Raw genomic sequence first — 20,925 nt, forward strand, 5'->3', positions numbered from 1 at the left:
TCCAAAGCCCGGGCTCTTTCCACTGAGCCACGTTGCTTCCCATGGAGCGCTTACTGTGTGCAGAGCAGTGTACTGAGCGCTTGGAAAGTACAAGTTGGCAACAGAGACGGTCCCTACCCAACAATTCCAGGCCCGCGATCTAGCCGCCACGGCCCTGGAACTTGGCTTGAGGGGTTTGGGTGGAAATTTCCAGTTTCTGTTTGTTTCCAGGCTCGGAAGGCAGGGACACACAAAACAGTGTCTTTATCTCCCTCCTCCCCCTCTCCATCCCCCCCGTCTTACCTCCTTCCCTTCCCCACAGCACCTGTATATATGTATATATGTTCGTACATATTTACTACTCTATTTATTTATTTTACTTGTACATATCTCTTCTATTTATTTTATTTGGTTAATATGTTTGGTTTTTTTTAACAGCATTTATTAAGCGCTTACTATGTGCAAAGCACTGTTCTAAGCGCTGGGGAGGTTACAAGGTGATCAGGTTGTCCCACGGGGGGCTCCCAGTCTTCATCCCCATTTTCCAGATGAGGGAACTGAGGCCCAGAGAAGTGAAGTGATGATGATGATGGCATTTATTAAGCGCTTACTATGTGCAAAGCACTGTTCTAAGCGCTGGGGAGGTTACAAGGTGATCAGGTTGTCCCACGGGGGGCTCACAATCTTCATCCCCATTTTACAGATGAGGGAACTGAGGCCCAGAGAAGTGAAGTGACTTGCCCAAAGTCACACGGCTGGCAAGTGACAGAGCCGAGATTTGAACCCATGACCTCTGACTCCAAAGCCTGATAATCATACTAATAATAATCGTGATGGGATTTGTTGATAATAATGATGGCATTTGTTAAGCGCTTACTATGTGCAAAGCACTGTTCTAAGAGCTGGGGAGGTTACAAGGTGATCAGGTTGTCCCACGGGGGGCTCCCAGTCTTCATCCCCATTTTCCAGATGAGGGAACTGAGGCCCAGAGAAGTGAAGTGACTGGCCCAAAGTCACACGGCTGGCAAGTGGCAGAGCCGGGATTTGAACCCATGACCGCTGACTCCAAAGCCTGATAATCATACTAATAATAATCGTGATGGGATTCGTTAATAAAAATGATGGCATTTTTTAAGTGCTTCCTATGTGCAAAGAACTGTTCTAAGCGCTGGGACAGATACAAGGCGATCAGGTTGTCCCAGTCCCTCCCCCTTCAATCAATCAATCAATCAATCAATCAATCAATCGTATTTATTGAGCGCTTACTATGTGCAGAGCACTGTACTAAGTGCTTGGGAAGTACAAATTGGCATCACATAGAGACAGTCCCTACCCAACAGTGGGCTCACAGTCTAAAAGGGGGAGACAGAGAACAGAACTAAACATACCAACAAAATAAAATAAGTAGGATAGAAATGTACAAGTAAAATAAATAAATAAATAGAGTAATAAATATGTACAACCATATATACATATATACAGGTGCTGTGGGGAAGGGAAGGAGGTAAGACTGGGGGATGGAGAGGGGGACGAGGGGGAGAGGAAAGAAGGGGCTCAGTCTGGGAAGGCCTCCTGGAGGAGGTGAGCTCTCAGCAGGGCCTTAAGGGCCTTCCTCCCAGGGCTACCGCCAGGATAAAAAGAGATCATGGAAGAAACACAATACACGTTCAGGGTGTTAAGAAGCCGAATACGAGGCCCTCTTCCTCGTGGAGGAAGCGGAATGAAGCGAAAGGAGCCAGCGTTCCTGTTACACACCAGGAAAAATGCACCTGCGTGTCTCTGAGGGGAATTTAGGGAAAACCTGGAGCGACCTCGTCCCGACCCCCGACTACTTTTGAGCGCCAATCAAAGGGTATTGAAGAGCAGGGCGGATGCCCCGTCTCTGAGGATGGCGACGAGGCGCGCTGTGGAGTCGTTGAGGGGATTTGGCCCGCATCCCAGACGCCCCTTTTGTCTCTCAGTCAGTCAGTCGTATTTAGTGAGCGCTTACCGTGTGCCGAGCGTCGAACAAGCCCCTCATCTGGAAGGGCGGGAAGGCGGGGGACGCCAGGCGGAGAAGCGGGCTCGGCTCCGGGATCCGAGGCCTATTTAGGCCCCACTGAGGGCATGGGAGGGTGGGAGTTGGGGGGGCGTCTATCAAAGGCCCTGATTAGCTCCTCTGCCGCTGATCTCCTCACCGTACCTTGTTCTCGCCTGTCCCACCATCGACCCCCGGCCCACGTCATCCCCCGGGCCTGGAATGGCCTCCCTCTGCCCATCCGCCAAGCTAGCTCTCTTCCTCCCTTCAAGGCCCTATTGAGAGCTCACCTCCTCCAGGAGGCCTTCCCAGACTGAGCCCCTTCCTTCCTCTCCCCCTCCCCCCCCTTCTTACCTCCTTCCCTTCCCCACAGCACCTGTATATATGTATATATGTTTGTACATATTTATTACTCTATTTATTTTACTTGTACATATCTATTCTATTTATTTTATTTTGTTAGTATGTTTGGTTTCGTTCTCTGTCTTCCCCTTTTAGACTGTGAGCCCACTGTTGGGTAGGGACTGTCGCTATATGTTGCCAATTTGTACTTCCCAAGCACTTAGTACAGTGCTCTGCACATAGTAAGCGCTCAATAAATACAATTGATGATGATGATGATGATGATGATGATTGCGCCGAAAACTGGTCCGAGCTGCTTGGTCCTCCAGCGGCCCTTCAGAGGGGATCGCCTGACTTGCCCCGGAGACAGTCGTGGCTCGGGAATCCACCTCCTGAGTTTGGGAATTTCGGTCCTTGTGAACTGTGGGAGAAGAGGGGAGCTCGCTCTCCCACCTCAAGCTGGCCTGAGATAGTCATTCATTCATCCATTCATTCAGTTGCATTTCTTGAGCGCTTACTGGGTGTAGAGCATTCATTCAGTCGTATTTATTGAGCACTTAATGTGTGCAGAGCACTGTACTAAGCTCTTAGGAAGTACAAATCGGCAACACGTATTAATTGAGCGCTGACTGGGTGCAGAACATTCATTCATTCATTCAATCGTATTTATTCATTCATTCAATCGTATTTATTGAGCGCTTACTGTGTGTAGAGCACTGTACTAAGCGCTTGGGAAATACAAGTTGGCAACATTTACTGAGCACTTACTGTGTGCAGAGCACTGTACTAAGCCCTTGGGAAGTACAAATCGGCAACATGTATTAATTGAGCACTGACACTGTGCAGAGCATTCATTCATTCAATCATATTTATTGAGCGCTTCCTGTGTGCAGAGCACTTTACTAAGCTCTTGGGAAGGACAGATCAGCAACATGTACTTATTGAGCTCTGACTGTGTGCAAAGCATTCATTTATTCATTCAATCGTATTTATTGAGCGCTTACTGTGTGCAGAGCACTTTACTAAGCTCTTGGGAAGTACAAATCGGCAACATGTACTTATTGAGCGCTGACTGTGTGCAGAGCATTCATTCATTCATTCAATCGTATTTATTGAGCGCTTACTGCGTGCAGAGCACTGCACTAAGGTCTTGGGAAGTACAAATCGGCAACATGTATTTATTGAGCGCTGACTGTGTGCAGAGCATTCATTCATTCATTCAGTCGTATTTATTGAGTGCTTACTGTGTGCAGAGCACTGTACTAAGTGCTTGGGAAGTACAAATCGGGCAACATGTATTTATTGAGCGGTTACTGTGTGCAGAGCACTGTACTAAGGTCTTGGGAAGTACAAATCTTTAACATGTATTTATTGAGTGCTGACTGTGTGCAGAGCATTCATTCATTCATTCAATCGTATTTATTGAGCGCTTACTGTGTGCAGAACACTGTACTAAGGTCTTGGGAAGTACAAATCTTTAACATGTATTTATTGAGCGCTGACTGTGTGCAGAGCATTCATTCATTCATTCAATCGTATTTATTGAGCGCTTACTGTGTGCAGAGCACTGTACTAAGGTCTTGGGAAGTACAAATCGGCAACATTATTTATTGAGCGCTGACTGTGTGCAGAGCATTCATTCATTCATTCAATCGTATTTATTGAGTGCTTACTGTGTGCAGAGCACTGTACTAAGTGCTTGGGAAGTACAAATCGGCAACATGTATTTATTGAGTGCTGACTGTGTGCAGAGCATTCATTCATTCATTCGATTGTATTTATTGAGCGCTTACTGTGTGCAGAGCACTGTACTAAGCGCTTGGGAAGTACAAGTTGGCAACATATAGAGATGGTCCCTACCCAACAAGTCACTTCTCTGTGCTTCAGTTCCCTCATCTGTAAATTGGGGATTAAGACTGTGAGCCCCCCGTGGGACAACCCGATCACCTTGTAACCTCCCCAGCGCTTAGAACAGTGCTTTGCACATAGTAAGCACTTAATAAATGCCATTATTATTATTATTATTAATCTGCAGGCCTCTTTTCCATCTCCTCAGGCAGTGAATTCTGGAGAATCACCAATGTGCAGAGTGAGCCGGGCTGAGACTGGCAGCCTTTGCTCTTCTCTGTGTGAAGAGCTTTCCTGGCCATTAACCGCCACGCTTGAGAGGCTGCCTAGTCCTAAATAATAATTATGGTAATAATATTACCAATAATGATGGTATTTAGTAAGCACTTTCCATGTGCCAGGCACTGTACTAAGTGCTGGGGGGGATACAAGCAAATCGGGTTGGACACAGTCCCTGTCCCACGTGGGGCTCACAGTCTCAATCCCCACTTTCCAGATGAGAAGCAGCGTGGTTCAGTGGAAAGAGCATGGGCTTGGGAGTCAGAGGTCATGGGTTCTAATTCTGCCTCTGCCACATGTCTGCTGTGTGACCTTGGGCAAGTCACTTTGCTTCTCTGAGCCTCAGTTCCCTCATCTGTAAAATGGGGATGAATACTGTGAGCCCCACGGGGGACAACCTGATCACTTTGTAGCCCCCTCAGCGCTTAGAACAGTGCTTCGCACATAGTAAGCACTTAACAAATGCCAACATTATTATCATTATTATTATTATCATGTCTGCTGTGTGACCTTGGGCAAGTCACTTAGCTTCTCTGAGCCTCAGTTCCCTCATCTGTAAAATGGGGATGAAGACTGTGAGCCCCATGGGGGACAACCTGATCACTTTGTGGCCCCCTCAGCACTTAGAACAGTGCTTTGCACATAGTAAGCGCTTAACAAATGCCAACATTATTATTATTATTATTATTATTATTATTATTATTATTATTATCATTATTATTATGTCTGCTGTGTGACCTTGGGCAAGTCACTTAGCTTCTCTGAGCCTCAGTTACCCCATCTGTAAAATGGGGATTAAGACTGTGAGCTCCTTGTGGGACAACCTGATCACCTTGTATCCCCCCAGCACTTAGAACAGTGCTTTGCACATACTAAGTGCTTAACAAATGCCATTATTATTATTATTATTATTATGAGGTAACTGAGGCCTGTGGAAGTGAAGTGACTTCCCCACGGTCACACAGCAGACAAGTGGAGGAGCCAGGATTAGAGCCCAGGACGTTTTGAATCTGAGGCCTGTGGTCTATCCGCTATGCCATTATGGTAATAATAATAATAATGATAATAAAAATAATTATGGTGTTTGTTAAGCGCTCACTATGTGCCGGGCACTGTACTAAGTGCTGCGGTGGATATAAGCAAATTGGGTTGGACACAGGGAGAAATCCTCAGGGAGAACTTCTGTGGGGGGGTAGCGGAGGAGGGATCCTATGGTATTCTGATTCCCATTGCCTCAATTCCCTAACAGCCTCCTCTACCACAGCTCTGACAAACCCTGGCCTTGGAGTCAGAGGAGCTGGGTTCTAATCCCAGCTCTGCCCCTTGTTTGCTGGGCCTCAGTAACTCATCTGTAAAATGGGTATTGAGGCTGTGAGCCCCATGTGGGACATGGACTGTGTCCAATCTGATTAACTTGCATTTACCTCAGCACTTAAAACATTGCCTGGGGATACAAGGTAGTCAAGGTTGTCCCACGCGGGGCTCACAGTCTTAATCCCCATTTTCCAAATGAGGAAACTGAGGCCCAGAGAATTGAGGTGACTTGCCCAAGGTCACACAGCTAATGGGAACTGGTATGTGTCTTTACAGATATTCAGATGGGATGGGATATTCAGTTTACCTCATCTGTAAAATGGAGATCAAGACTGTGAGCCCCCCCTTGGGACAACCTGATCACCTTGGAACCTCCCCAGCGCTTAGGCCAGTGCTTTGCACTTAGTAAGCGCTTAATAAATACTTTTTTTTTTGGCGGGGGGGCGGGGGGGGTAGGCAGCATGGCTCAGTGGAAAGAACACGGGCTTTGGACTCAGAGTTCTTGGGTTCAAATCCCGGCTCCACCAATTGTCAGCTGTGTGACTTTGGGCAAGTCACTTCACTTCTCTGGGCCTCAGTTCCCTCATCTGTAAAATGGGGATTAAGATTGTGAGCCCCCCGTGGGACAACCTAATCACCTTGAAACCTCCCCAGCGCTTAGAACAGTGCTTTGCACATAGTAAGTGCTTAATAAATGCCATCATTATTATTATTATTATTATTATGTGGCGGAGTTGGAATTAGAACCCATGGGACAGAGACTGTGTCCAACCTGATTTGCTTTTATATACCCCAGCACTTAGTGTAGCAACTGGCACATAGTAAGCGCTTAACAAATGCCATTATTATTTGTGCGCGTTCTCTGGGAATCTACCCCCTGAGTCTCTTCTTCCCATCTAGGAATGGGGAAGGGGAAGGGGGCTGAGGATATAAAGTTCGTAGTCTGTAAACTCTAGACTTTAAGCTCGTTGTGGGCCTGGAGTGTCGCTGTTTATTGTTGTATCATCCTTTCCTAAGTACTTAATACAGTGCCCGGCACACAGTGAGCGCTCAATAAATACGACGGAGTGAATGAAGTCCTGTGACTCCTGGGGCTTTGCTTCTCCGTGAAAAAGCCATCTCGAACCTGGCCCCCGGAAGAGGTTGCTTCTTCCACTTGGAGAAGCAGTGTGGCCTAGTGGAAATCAATCAATCAATCAATCAATCTGCACTTACTGAGAGAAGCAGTGTGGCTCAGTGGAAAGAGCCCGGGCTTTGGAGTCAGAGGTCATGGGTTCGAATTCCGCTCCGCCACATGTCTGCTGTGTGATCTTAGGCAAGTCACTTAACTTCTCTGGGCCTCAGTTACCTCATCTGTAAAACGGGGATTAAGACTGTGAGCCCCACGTGGGACAACCTGATCACCCTGTATCCTCCCCAGCACTTAGAACAGTGCTTTGCACATAGTAAGCGCTTAACAAATGCCAATTATTATTATTATTATTACCAAGCGCTTGGGAAGTACAAGTTGGCAACATATAGAGACGGTCCCTACCCAACAGTGGGGAAAGAGCCCGGGCCTAGGAGTCTTCATTCCGGCTCTGCCAGTTGCTTGCTGTGTGGAGAAAATCGCGGGGAATTATTTTTAAATTTCCAAACCAACGCAGAGCGTCAGCCCCTCCCTGCTCCAGACCCCTGGCTTGGAGCTGACATCCCGAATCCTCCGCCGGACGGAGGAAAACTCGCTCGGGCCACGGCCGGGGTCAGAGGTCAAAGCTACCCGTCCTCTTCGGTCCCATCTCGGTCGGGGAATCAGCTCAGAGCCGCCACGGTGGTGACTGCACACAGGAAGCACTCAATAAATACGATTGATTGGCTCCGCTGGCTTCCCTCAGCGTGATCCCATTTGCGATTGAAGTGGACAGATCCGTGGGCGGCTTTCCTTCTCCTTCTGCCGGGAAATCTGGACTGATGGGTGCTTTTAGACTGTGAGCCCACTGTTGGGTAGGGACCGTCTCTATATGTTGCCAACTTGTACTTCCCAAGCGCTTAGTACAGTGCTCTGCACACAGTAAGCGCTCAATAAATACGATTGATTGATTGATTGATTGCCTCGCCCTCTGTCTCTTCCTGTTGGATTCTCCGTTAGTCCAGAGAAGCAGCGTGGCTCAGTGGAAAGAGCGCGGGCTTGGGAGTCGGAGGTCGTGGGTTCTAATCCCGGCTCCACCTCTTGTCAGCTGTGTGACTTTGGGCAAGTCACCTCACTTCTCTGTGCCTCAGTTACCTCATCTGTAAAATGGGGATTAAAACTGTGAGCCCCCCATGGGACAACCTGATCACCTTGTAACCTCCCCAGTGCTTAGAACTTCGCATATAGTAAGTGCTTAACAAATGCCATCATTATTATTATGATTATTATTTATTCGCATTCATGTCTTTCTCCCCCTCTGGACTGTAAACTCACCATGTACAGGGATCGAATCTACCAACTCTGTTCTGCTTTTCTAGGGTAATCCCCCAAGTGCTTAGTACAGTGTTCCACACACAGCAAGCGCTCAGTAGATACAATTGTTTGATCGATCGATCAGTCAATCAATCAATCAATCAATCGTATTTATTGAGCGCTTACTATGTGCAGAGCACTGTACTAAGCGCTTGGGAAGTACAAATTGGCAACACATAGAGACAGTCCCTACCCAACAGTGGGCTCACAGTCTAAAAGGGGGAGACAGAGAACAGAACCAAACATACCAACAAAATAAAATAAATAGGATAGAAATGTACAAGCAAAATAAATAAATAAATAAATAAATGAGTAATAAATATGTACAACCATATATACATATATACAGGTGCTGTGGGAAGGGAAGGAGGTAAGATCAACCGTCTCCCACACTTATTTCCCTCCCACCATCCCTCTCTCCGGTCACGGTCAGCATCTCCGATTCTTCATCCGTAATCCGGCAATGGAAATCATCACCAAGCCTCGCGCCTTTTCCTTATCGCTGGGTGATCGGGTTCAAAATTACCGGCTCCGCCAGAATAAATTCTGTCAGGAGAGCATTAGAGAAAGCAATTAAACATCTCAGTTCCTTCGCCCTCTCTTCCTTTCTCCGAGCGAGAAAGGAGATGAGATTGAGGCCATCCAAAGGGGGTTGGAATAAATCAGAAGTGATTGAAGAGAAGCAGCGTGGCTCAGTGGAAAAAGCCCGGGCTTGGGAGTCAGAGGGCATGGGTTGAAATTCCGGCTCTGCCCGTTGTCAGCTGGGTGACCTTGGCCAAGTCACTTAACTTCTCTGTGCCTCAGTTCCCTCATCTGCAAAATGGGGATTAAGAGTGTGAGTCCCATGTGGGACAACCTGATCCCCTTGTATCCTCCCCAGTATTTACTTATACTCTATTTATTTATTTATTTTACTTGTACATATTTATTCTATTTATTTTATCCTGTTAGTATGTTTTGTTTTATTCTCTGTCTCCCCTTCTATCAATCAGTCAATCAATCGTATTTATTGAGCGCTTACTGTGTGCAGAGCACTGTACTAAGCGCTTGGGAAGTACAAGTTGGCAACGTATAGAGACGGTCCCTACGCAACAGTGGGCTCACAGTCTAAAAGGGGGAGACAGAGAACAAAACCAAACATACTAACAAAATAAAATAAATAGAATAGATATGTACAGGTAAAATAAATAAATGAATAAATAGAGTAATAAATAAGTACAAACATATATACATATATACAGGTAGACTGTGAGCCCACTGTTGGGTAGGGACCATCTCTATATGTTGCCAACTTGTACTTCCCAAACGCTTAGTACAGTGCTCTGCACACAGTAAGCGGTCAATAAATACGATTGAATGAATGAATGAATGAATGAATGAATGAATGCTTAGAACAGTGCTTTGTAAGTGCTTAACAAATGCCATCATCATTATTATTATTGTTATTATTATTATTATTATAAAGCCAGGGCTTGGGATTTCTCTTCTGGAAGACGAGCAAGGCTCTCATTTTCCCCGTGATTGTCTTCGGGCAAGTTGGGAGCGGGAGAGAACGGATCATCATCATCATCATCATCAATCGTATTTTTTGAGCGCTTACTATGTGCAGAGCACTGTACTAAGCGCTTGGGAAGTACAAGTTGGCAACATATAGAGACAGTCCCTACCCAACAGTGGACTCACCGTCTAAAAGGGTGAGACAGAGAACAAAACCAAACATACTAACAAAATAAAATAAATAGAATAGATATGTACAGGTAAAATAAATAAATAAATAAATAGAGTAATAAATAAGTACAAACATATATACATACATACAGGTAGACTGTGAGCCCACTGTTGGGTAGGGACCGTCTCTATATGTTGCCAACTTGTACTTCCCAAGCGCTTAGTACAGTGCTCTGCACACAGTAAGCGCTCAATAAATACGATTGAATGAATGAATGAATGAATGAATGCTTAGAACAGTGCTTTGTAAGTGCTTCACAAATGACATCATCATTATTGTTATTATTATTATTATAATAATGATGATGATGATGATGATAATAATAATAATAATAATAAAACCAGGGCTTGGGATTTCTCTTCTGGAAGACAAGCAAGGCTCTCATTTTCCCCGTGATTGTCTTCGGGCAAGTCGGGAGCGGGAGGGAACGGATGCCATTCTCTCCTTCTTTCTTTGCTGAAGCCTTCCAGATGGCGGGATCCTTAATCCGCACGTCTTCCTCTAGCCCTCTGGAAGATAATTGATCGGTCACGGGTCTGTCGAAGCAGTGTGGCCTAATGGCTAGAGCCCGGGCCTGGGATTCAGGAAAGCAGCGTGACTCAGTGGAAAGAGCCCGGGCTTTGAAGTCAGAGGTCATGGGTTCAAATCCCGGCTCTGCCACTTGTCAGCTGTGTGACTTTGAGCAAGTCACTTCTCTGGGCCTCAGTTACCTCCTCTGTAAAATGGGGATTAAGACTGTGAGCCCCACGTGGGACAACCTGATCACCTTGTAAATTCCCCAGTGCTTCGAACAGTGCTTTGGAGGCCTTTGCAGACTGAGCCCCCTCCTTCCTCTGCCCCTCCTCCCCATCTCCATCCCCCCTGCCTTACCTCCTTCCCTTCCCCACAGCACCTGTATATACGTATATATGTTTGTTTGTATTTATTACTCGATTTGTTTATTTTACTTGTACGTATCTATTCATTTTATTTTGTTAATATGTTTGGTTTTGTTCTCTGTCTGCCCCTTCTAGACTGTGAGCCCACTGTTGGGTAGGGACCCTCTCTATATGTTGCCAACTTGGACTTCCCAACTGCTTAGTACAGTGCTCTGCACACAGTAAGCGCTCAATAAATATGATTGATTGATTGCTTTGCACATAGTAAGCGCTTAATAAATGCCGTCATTATTATTATTATTATTCAGAAGGACCTGGGTTCTAATCCTGGCTCTGCCACTTGTCCGTCGGCAGCGTGACTCAGTGGAAAGAGCCCGGGCTTTGGAGTCAGAGGTCAGGGGTTTGAATCCTGGCTCTGCCACATGTCTGCTGTGTGACCTTGGGCAAGTCACTTAGCTTCTCTGAGCCTCAGTTACCTCATCTGTAAAATGGGGATTGAGACTGTGAGCCCCACGTGGGACAACCTGATCACTTTGTATCCCCCCAAGCGCTTAGAACAGTGCTTTGCACATAGTAAGCGCTTAACAAATGCCAACATTATTATTATTATTATCTTGGATGAGTCACTTGACTTCTCCGGGCCTCAGTTCCCTCATCTGGGAAATGGAGATTGAGACGGGGAGCCCCCGGGGGGACAGGGACCGTGACTGGCTCAATTAACTTGGACCAACGACCTCCAACTCCCAGGCCCGGGCTCTTTCATCATCATCATCATCATCAATCGTATTTATTGAGCGCTTACTGTGTGCAGAGCACTGTACTAAGCGCTTGGGAAGTACAAGTTGGCAACATACTACTTATTTCTACTAAGCCACACCGCTTCTCGATATCCGTAACTTATTTTTTTATGTTCGTGCCTTTCTCCCCCTCTAGACTGTAAACTCACCGTGTACAGGGAGCGAATCTAGCAACTCTGTTCTATTTTTCTGGTGTATTCCCCCAAGCGCTACCCTGACGTTTAGAGCAGTGTTTAGCAACTAAAAAAGGCACAGGATTGAGCTGCCCAAGGAGACGGTGGGATCTCATTTTGGGGAGTTTGCAGAGAAGGGGAGAAAGAATCAGCCAAATGGGATACTTGGAAAAGCAGCGTTGCTTAGTGGCTAGATCCTGGGCTTGGGAGTCAGAGGTCCTGGGTTCTAATCCCGGCTCTGCCACTTGTCAGCTGTGTGACTTCGGGCAAGTCACTTCACTTCTCTGGGCCTCAGCGGCCTCATCTGGAAAATGGGGATGAAGACTGTGAGCCCCACGTGGGACAACCTGATCACCTTGTATCTACCCCAGAGCTTAAAACGGTGCCTGGAACATAGTAAGCACTTAACAAATACCATTATTATTAATTATTATTATTATTATTGTTAAGTTCAGTTTGGCTTGAAGGTGATGAGGGACTTAATAATAACAAGGCTTATTCCAGTCTGAGGTTTTCATGGGACCTCTGGCTCAGTGGAAAGAGCCCGGGCTTTGGAGTCAGAGGTCATGGGTTCAAATCCCAGCTCTGCCACTTGTCAGCTGTGTGACTTTGGACAAGTCACTTCACTTCTCTGTGCCTCAGTTCCCTCATCTGTAAAATGGGGATTAAGACTGTGAGCCCCCCGTGGGACAACCTGATCACCTTTAGACTGTGAGCCCACTATCGGGTAGGGACTGTCTCTATGTGATGCCAATTTGTACTTCCCAAGCGCTTAGTACAGTGCTCTGCACATAGTAAGCGCTCAATAAATACGATTGATTGATTGATTGATTGTAACATCCCCAGCGCTTAGAACAGTGCTTTGCACATTGTAAGCACTTAATAAACGCTACCATTATTATTATTATTCATTCATTCAATCATATTTATTGAGCACTTACCGTGTGCAGAGCACTGTACTTGGGAGAGCGCTTAGTACAATGAACAGATACAATCCCTGCCCACAATGAGCTTACAGTGCTCTGCACACAGAAGGCCGTAGCTTTCTAGAGGACAGGGATCATGTCTACCAACACTATTGTATTCTCCCAATCAGTCAATGCAAGCGCTTAGTATAGCATCTTGCACAAAGCAGGTGCTCAATAAATACTATTGGTCGATGGATTTTTTTAAGGGTATTTGTTAAGCGCCTGCAATGTGCGGAGGTAGATACAAGCCAATCAAGTTGGATGTAGTCTACGTCCAACATGGTGTTCACAGTCTTAATCCCCATTTTACAGACGAGGCAACCGAGGCCCAGAGAAGTGAAGTGCCTTGCCCAATGTCACACAGTAGACAAGTGGCGGAGCGGGAATTGGAACTCAGGTCCTCTAGATTCCCAGGCCTGGGCTCTTTCCTCTACTCCATGCCACTTCTCATTGATCTATTCTAGAAGTGACCTTCCTTTTCCCAAAATCAAGCCACCGGCTCCTGGTCAGTCAGCCAATCAGTCAATAGTATTTATTGAGCACTTACTGTTCATTCATTCATTCAATTGTATTTACTGAGCGCTTACTGTGTTCAGAGCACTGTACTAAGTGGTTGGGAGAGGACAAGATGACAATATAATAGACATAATTCCCTGCCCACAGTGAGCTTACAGTCTAGAGGGGGAGATATATCCGGTCACCATCAACCAGCCACCGAACTCAGGAGTTTGAATAATAATAATAATAATAATAATAATAATAATAATAATAATAATGATGATGACATTTATTAAGCACTTACTATGTGCAAAGCACTGTTCTAAGCACTGGGGAAGTTACAAGGTGATCAGGTTGTCCCACGGGGGTGCTCACAGTCTTAATCCCCGTTTTACAGATGAGGTAACTGAGGCCCAGAGAAGTGAAGTGACTTGCCCAAAGTCACACAGCTGACAATTGGCAGAGTCGGGATTTGAACCCATGACCTGTGATTCCAAAACCTGGGCTCTTTCCACTGAGAGATGCTGCTTCCTTTCCACCATGCTGGTTGCCCCAAACCCTACTCCCCCTCTCCTCTCCCCCACATCCCCTCACACACAGACACACACACACACACACAAAAACACACACACACACACACACTCACTCTGTTTAGCCGTCCTTTTGCAGAGAAAGGATGTGACTCAAACGGGGGCCAAACCCCACTCAAAGGGAGAGAAATTACTTTTGTTTTGTTTTTCTTTTCAGTCCAGGAACTGTCATGTAAATGTAACCTTTAGAAGCAGCGCGTAATTAAAATACACTTCAGCCTGCTATATTAGATGGGGATATTAAAGCAAACAGAAAATCAGTCTGCTCCGGCAACGGGCTCATTTGCCTCTGATGAATTCCATGGGAACGCTTCCCAAATTAGCTCGGAGGTGTCATGGCCGGAGTGTGTCTTTTATATGGGACACTGGGGTTCGAGTGGCCTGCTGCTTCTTATGCTCTGTCGTTGAGGCGCGAAGAAGTAAAATGACTTGCCTAAGGTCACCCGGCAGACAAGCGGCAGAGCCGGGATTAGAACCCAGGTCCTTCCGACTCTCAGGCCGGTGCTTCGTTCATTCAATCCTATTTACTGAGCGCTTACTTTGTGCAGAGCATCGTACTAAGCGCTTGGGACGTACAACATGTAGAGACGGTCCCTACCCAACAATGGGCTCACAGTCTAGAAGGGGGACACAGACAACAAAACAAAACACGTGGACGGGTGTCAAGTCATCAGAATAAATAGAAATATAGCTGGATGCACATCCTTAACAAAATAAATGGAACAGTAAATATGTACAAGTAAAATAGAGAAGCAGCGTGGCTCAGTGGAAAGAGCACGGGCTTTGGAGTCAGAGGTCATGGGTTCGAGTTCCGGCTCTGCCACATGTCTGCTGTGTGACCTTGGGCAAGTCACTTAACTTCTCGGAGCCTCAGTTACCTCATCTGTAAAATGGGGATGATGACTGTAAGCCCCAAGTGGGACAACCTGATCACCTTGTATCCCCCACCCCAGCGCTTAGAACAGTGCTTTGCACATAGTAAGCGCTTAACAAATGCCATTATTATTATTATTATTATTATTAAATAGAGTAATAAGAAGAGAAGGACTTGGGGGAAAGCAAGTGGCTAACTAGCTGAATGTACAAATCAGTATGCATTAAAGTGCAACAGATAATTATTCATTCACTCATTCAATCGTATTTATTGAGTGCTTACAGTGTGCAGAGCACTGTACTAAGCACTTGGGAAGTAGAAGAAGCACTTGGGAACTGTATAAGTACTGAGGTGGTGGGTAGTTGGGAGGTTATAATAATGATGGCATTTATGAAGCACTTACTATGTGCTGGAGAGGTTACAAGGTGATCAGGTTGTCCCATGGGGGGCTCACAATCTTCATCCCCATTTTACAGATGAGGTAACTGAGGCCCAGAGAAGTGAAGTGACTTGCCCAAAGTCACACAGCTGACAATTTGCGGAGCCGGGATTTGAACCCATGACCAAGCACTCCAAAGCCCATGCTCTTTCCACTGGGCCACGCTGCTTCTCTAAGGTTATGACCAGGGAAAAAGAATCTGCTGCTTCTCAGCGCTTTGCACACAGGAGACTTTAAGGTCCTGGAGGGCAGAAGTCGCATCTACTATGTCTCCTGCACTCTCCCAAGCACTTAGTACAGTGCTCTGCACGCTGTAGACTGTAATCTCCTTCAGGGCAGGGTTTGCGTCCGCCAACTCTACTGTATCGTACAATCCGAAGTGCTCGTGTGGCGATTACCCCTCTAGACTGTAAGCTCGTTGTGGGCAGGGAATGTGTCTGTTATAGCGTTATATCATACTTCCTGGGCGCTTAGTACAGTGCCCCGCACACAGTAAGTGCTCAATAAATACGATGAACGGACTGGGTTACTGACCGATTGTTAAGTTGATGAGAAGCAGCGTGGCTTAGCGGAAAGAGCTTGGGAGTCAGAGGTCGTCGGTTCTAATCCCCGCTCCGCCGCTTGTCAGCTGTGTGAGTTTGGGCAAGTCACTTCACTTCTCTGGGCCTCAGTGACCTCATCTGGAAAATGGGGATTCAGACTGTGAGCCCCACGTGGGACAACCTGATTACCTTGTATCTAGAACAGCGCTTCATCAATCGTATTTATTGAGCGCTTACTGTGTGCAGAGCACTGTACTAAGCGCTTGGGAAGGACAAGTTGGCAACATATAGAGACAGTCCCTACCCAATAGTGGGCTCACAGTCTAAAAGGGGGAGACAGAGAACAAAACCAAACATACTAACAAAATAAAATAAATAGAATAGATAGGTACAAGTAAAATAAATAAATAGATAAATAGAGTAATAAATATGTACAAACATATATCCATATATACAGGTGCTGTGGGGAAGGGAAGGAGGTAAGATGGGAGGATGGAGAGGGGGATGAGGGGAGGAGTGCTTGGCTCATAGTAAGCGCTTAACAACTACCATTATTATTATCGTTATTATTATTACCCCAGCACTTAGAACAGTGTTTGGTAATAATAATGATGGCAATTATTAAGCACTTACTATGTGCAAAGCACTGTTCTAAGCGCTGGCGAGGTTACACCGTGATCAGGTTGTCCCATGGGGGGCTCACAGTCTTAATCCCCATTTTCCAGATGAGGTAACTGAGGCACAGAGAAGTGAAGGGACTCTCCCAAAGTCACACAGCTGGCAATTGGCGGAGCAGGGATTTGAACCCATGACCTCTGACTCCAAAGCCCAGGCTCTTTCCACTGAGCCACGCTGCTTGCGCCTAACAAATACCGTAATAATTATAATAATAATTATTTATTGGCAACTCTACTGGAAAATAGCCATCCCACGCTAGCATCGTGGCTTTTCATCTCAATCTTCCACTTTGCCCCTTGACCTAGGCGCTTAGTACAGTGCTCTGCACACAGTATGCGCTTAATAAATACGATTGATGATGATGATGATGATGATGACCTTCTCTTTTAAGAAGGCATTACATTAATAGTCATCATCGACGGTATTATCGATGGTATCATCGACAGAGAAGCAGCGTGGCTCAGTGGAAAGAGCCCGGGCTTTGGAGTCGGGGTCATGGGTTCGAATCCCAGCTCTACCAATTGTCAGCTGTGTGACTTTGGGCAAGTCACTTCACGTCTCTGGGCCTCAGTTCCCTCATCTGTAAAATGGGGATGAAGACTGTGAGCCCCCCGTGGGACAACCTGATCTCCTTGTAACCTCCCCAGCGCTTAGAACAGTGCCTTGCGTATAGTAAGAGCTTAATAAATGCCATTATTATTATTATTATTATTATTTCTTCAGCACTTAGCATGTCCAGAGCACTGTACTAAGGGGGAGTAGAATAAAACGCAATTAGCAGACGTGTTCCCGGCCTAATCGTAATAATAATAATAGTGATATTTCTTATACGCTTACTTTGGGCAATCAAATCAGATACAATAGAAGCAGTGTGGCGTAGCACATAAAGCAAGGGCTTAGGAGTCCGAAGGTCATGGGTTCTAGTCTCAGCTCCTCCACCTGTCTGCTGTGTGACCCTGGGCAAGTCACTTCCCTTCTCTGGGCCTCAGCTACCTCATCGGTAAAATGGGGGTTAAAACTGTGAGCTCCACGTGGGACAAGGACTGTGTCCAACTCAATTTGCTGCCACCCCAATGCTTAGTACAGTGCCTGGCACATAGTAAGCGCTTAACAAATGCCGTCATTATTATACAGTCCCTTTCCCCCTTAGGAGTCGAAGTCTAAGGGAGAACAGGTATTCAATTCCCGTTTTACAGATGCAAAAACTGAGGTGTAGAGACGTTTAATGACTTGATTAAGGTCACGCAACAAGCAACCATCCAGAGCCAGGATTCGAACCCAGGTCTCCTGACCACCACAACCTTGTGTTTCCTTCAGACCACGCTTAGAACAATCCCTGGCATATAGTAAGCGCTCAACAAATGCCGTAATTATTATTCCGTTTAATGATGGATAGGGCAGCAAAGATGAAGGCAGAAGGAATATCAAATATCATACGGGATGTCTTATTTGCCAATAATTGGAACCTAATAATAATTGGAGAGTTTTTACATAATTTTTGAGATGCCGTAATTTTGATTGTTCAACAGAATCGTACCGTATCATTTTAATTTCTTCAAATGTTATTTGCCCACCAAACTGTGATAGGAGTCTGGGTTTTTTAGACTTATGGATTCTTCGGTCTCCTTTTCAGTTTAAGAATCTTATTGCCGAGCATAATGAAATTCAAAACAGAAGAGAAACCAGTGGGAGCTGAGGTTCAAATGATCCCACCCACGTTCGAAAGAATGCTAACGAGATTATTATTGCTAGAAACTAATGGTATTGCCGAGGCTGGATATAATTAATTGGCAGAATTCCCCGCTGCCGACCAGATATTGGGAAATGAATGGGAACTATTAAGTTTAATTGCATATGTTTTGTAGAAGCTGGGGTAATTGAGAAGTAGAATATAAGTAGGCACCGGAGTTTAACGGTGAGGAATCTTTCCGATAAAAACAACACCGGTTATTCAATTACTCGAACTGTCAAAGGTGGGAGAATTTGAGAGAGAGAGCTGAGCTGTTGAGATGCTGAAGTTGTCCATAGGATGATAATAATAATAATAATAATAATAATAATAATAATAATAATAATAATAATAATAGTATTTCTTATTGGGTTGGGTAGGGACTGTCTCTATATGTTGCCAGCTTGTACTTCCCAAGCGCTTAGTACAGTGCTCTGCCCACAGTAAGCGCTCAATAAATACAATTGATTGATTAATTAAGCACTTATTATGTGCCCAGCACTGTTCTAAGCACAGGGTAAGGTATAAGGTAATCAGGTTGTCCCACATGGGGCTCGTATTTTTAATCCACTTTTTACAGATGAGGTAACTGAGACACAGAGAAGTTAAGTGACTCGTCCAAGGTCACACAGCGGGCAAGTGGCAGAGCCAGGCTCAGAACCCACGTCCTCTGACTTCCAAGCCCGGTGAACCGGGATGGAAAAACCGTCAATCTTTCTCCACAAAAAAATTGCATTATTAATAATCATGGTAATAGTAATTGTGGTACTTAATAATTGTGGTATTTAAGTGCTTACTATGTGCCCAGTACTGCTCTAAGCACTGGCAGCGGGGCTCGGTGGAAAGAGCCCGGGCTTGGGAGTCAGAGGACGTGGGTTCTAATCCTGGCTCCACCACTTGTCAGCTGTGTGACTTTGGGCAAGTCACTTCACTTCTCGGTGCCTCAGTTGCCTTATCTGTAAAATGGGGAATAAGACCATGAGCCCCAAGTGGGACAACCTGACAGCCTTAGAACAGTACTTGGTACATAGTAAGTGCTTAACAAATGCCATTATTATTATCATTATTGTAATTTAAGCAGGTTGGACACAGTCTCTGTCCCACCTGGGGCTCACACTCAATCTCCATTTCGCAGCTTTTGGCAGTATTCTAGCCTACGGCCTAGAGTCCATCCATCATACTTTTTGAGCGCTTACTGTGGGCAGAGCACTGTACTAAGCGTTTGGAAGAGTACAGTAGAACAATAAAACCCGAAACACTCCCCACTCAAAAGAAGCTGACAGTCTGGAGGGGAAGACGGACACTCCGTTGGTTCGATCTCCCAGCTGGGATCAATCAATCAATCAATCAATCGTATTTATTGAGCACTTACTGTGTGCAGAGCACTGTACTAAGCGCTTGGGAAGTCCAAGTTGGCAACATATAGAGACAGTCCCTACCCAACAGTGGGCTCACAGTCTAAAAGGGGTAATAATGATAATTACGGTATTTGCTAGGCGCTTACTACGTGCCAAGCACTGTTCTAAGCGCTGGGGTAGATACAAGCTAACCAGGTGATAGGTTTTATGTGTCTTATTTTGTCATCTGTCTCCCTCTTCTAGACTGTGAGCCCGTTGTCGGGTAGGGACCGTCTCTAGATGTTGCCGACTTGTACTTCCCAAGTGCTTAGTACAGTGCTCTGCACACAGTAAGCGCTCAATAAATATGATTGATTGATTGATTGAGACAGAGAACAAAACCAAACATAGTAACAAAATAAAATAAATAGAATAGATACGTACGGACAGGGTCTCTCGCTTGCCTCTCACCTGTTTTCTGTTTTCTCGCCCTGCAGACACGCTGTCAGTGCCTCGCTGGTCGCCCCAGATCCCCCGCAGAGACCTGGGAAATTCCATAAAACACAGGTAGGTCATCCCTTAGTCCCTTAGTCACTAAGAGTACAGTGCTCTGCACATAGTAAGCGCTCAATAAATACGATTGATGATGATGATGATGATGACTAAGGGTACATTGTGAAGCAGCATGGCCTAGTGGCTAGAGCCCGGGCCGGGGAATCAGAAGGACCTGGGTTCTAATCTCGGCCCCTCCACTCGTCTGCTGTGTGTCCTCGGGCAAGTCGCTTCACTTCTCCGGGCCTCAGTTCCCTCCTCTGGAAAATGGGGATTGAGATGGTGAGCCCTATGCGGAACAGGGCTCGCATATTTATTCATAGTTGTTCATGTTTGTTCATTATTTATTACTCTACTTGTACAAATTTACTATTCTATTTATTTCATTTTGTTAATATGTTTTGTTTTGTTGTCTGTCTCCACCTTCTAGACTGTGAGCCCGCTGTTGGGTAGGGACTGTCTATATGTTGCCAACTTGTGCTTCCCAAGCGCTTAGTACAGTGCTCTGCACACAGTAAGCGCTCAGTAAATACGATTGAATGAATGAATGAATAAATGCGGTTGAATGAATGAATAAATAATAATATAATAATGATGGCATTTGTTAAGCACTTACTATGTACAAAACACTGTTCTAAGCGCTGGGGGGGATACAGTGTGATCAAGTTGTCCCACGTGGGGCTTACAGTCTTAATCCCCATTTTTACAGATGAGGTAACAGAGGCTCAGAGAAGTTAAGTGACTTGCCCAAGGTCACACAGCAGACTTGTGGTGGAGCTGGGATTCGAACCCATGACCTCTGACTCCAAAGCCCGGACTCTTTCCACTGTGCCACGTTGCTTCTCTATGAATGACTGACAGGGACTGTGTCAAACTGATT

At 45.7% G+C, this 20,925-nt stretch overlaps 1 protein-coding gene across 1 annotated transcript in view; it reads left to right on the forward strand.

The window, feature by feature from the left end:
- The window catches only part of KSR2 (kinase suppressor of ras 2), a 451,469-nt gene that overhangs the window by 270,678 nt on the left and 159,866 nt on the right, over positions 1-20,925 (forward strand). Inside the window, exon 6 of the mRNA XM_038762755.1 lies at positions 19,991-20,060. Coding sequence (XP_038618683.1) covers positions 19,991-20,060 — 70 coding nt within the window. The remainder of the gene's footprint in view (positions 1-19,990; positions 20,061-20,925) is intronic.

Source organism: Tachyglossus aculeatus, chromosome 21 (genome assembly GCF_015852505.1).
Source record: "Tachyglossus aculeatus isolate mTacAcu1 chromosome 21, mTacAcu1.pri, whole genome shotgun sequence".
NCBI lineage: Eukaryota > Metazoa > Chordata > Mammalia > Monotremata > Tachyglossidae > Tachyglossus > Tachyglossus aculeatus.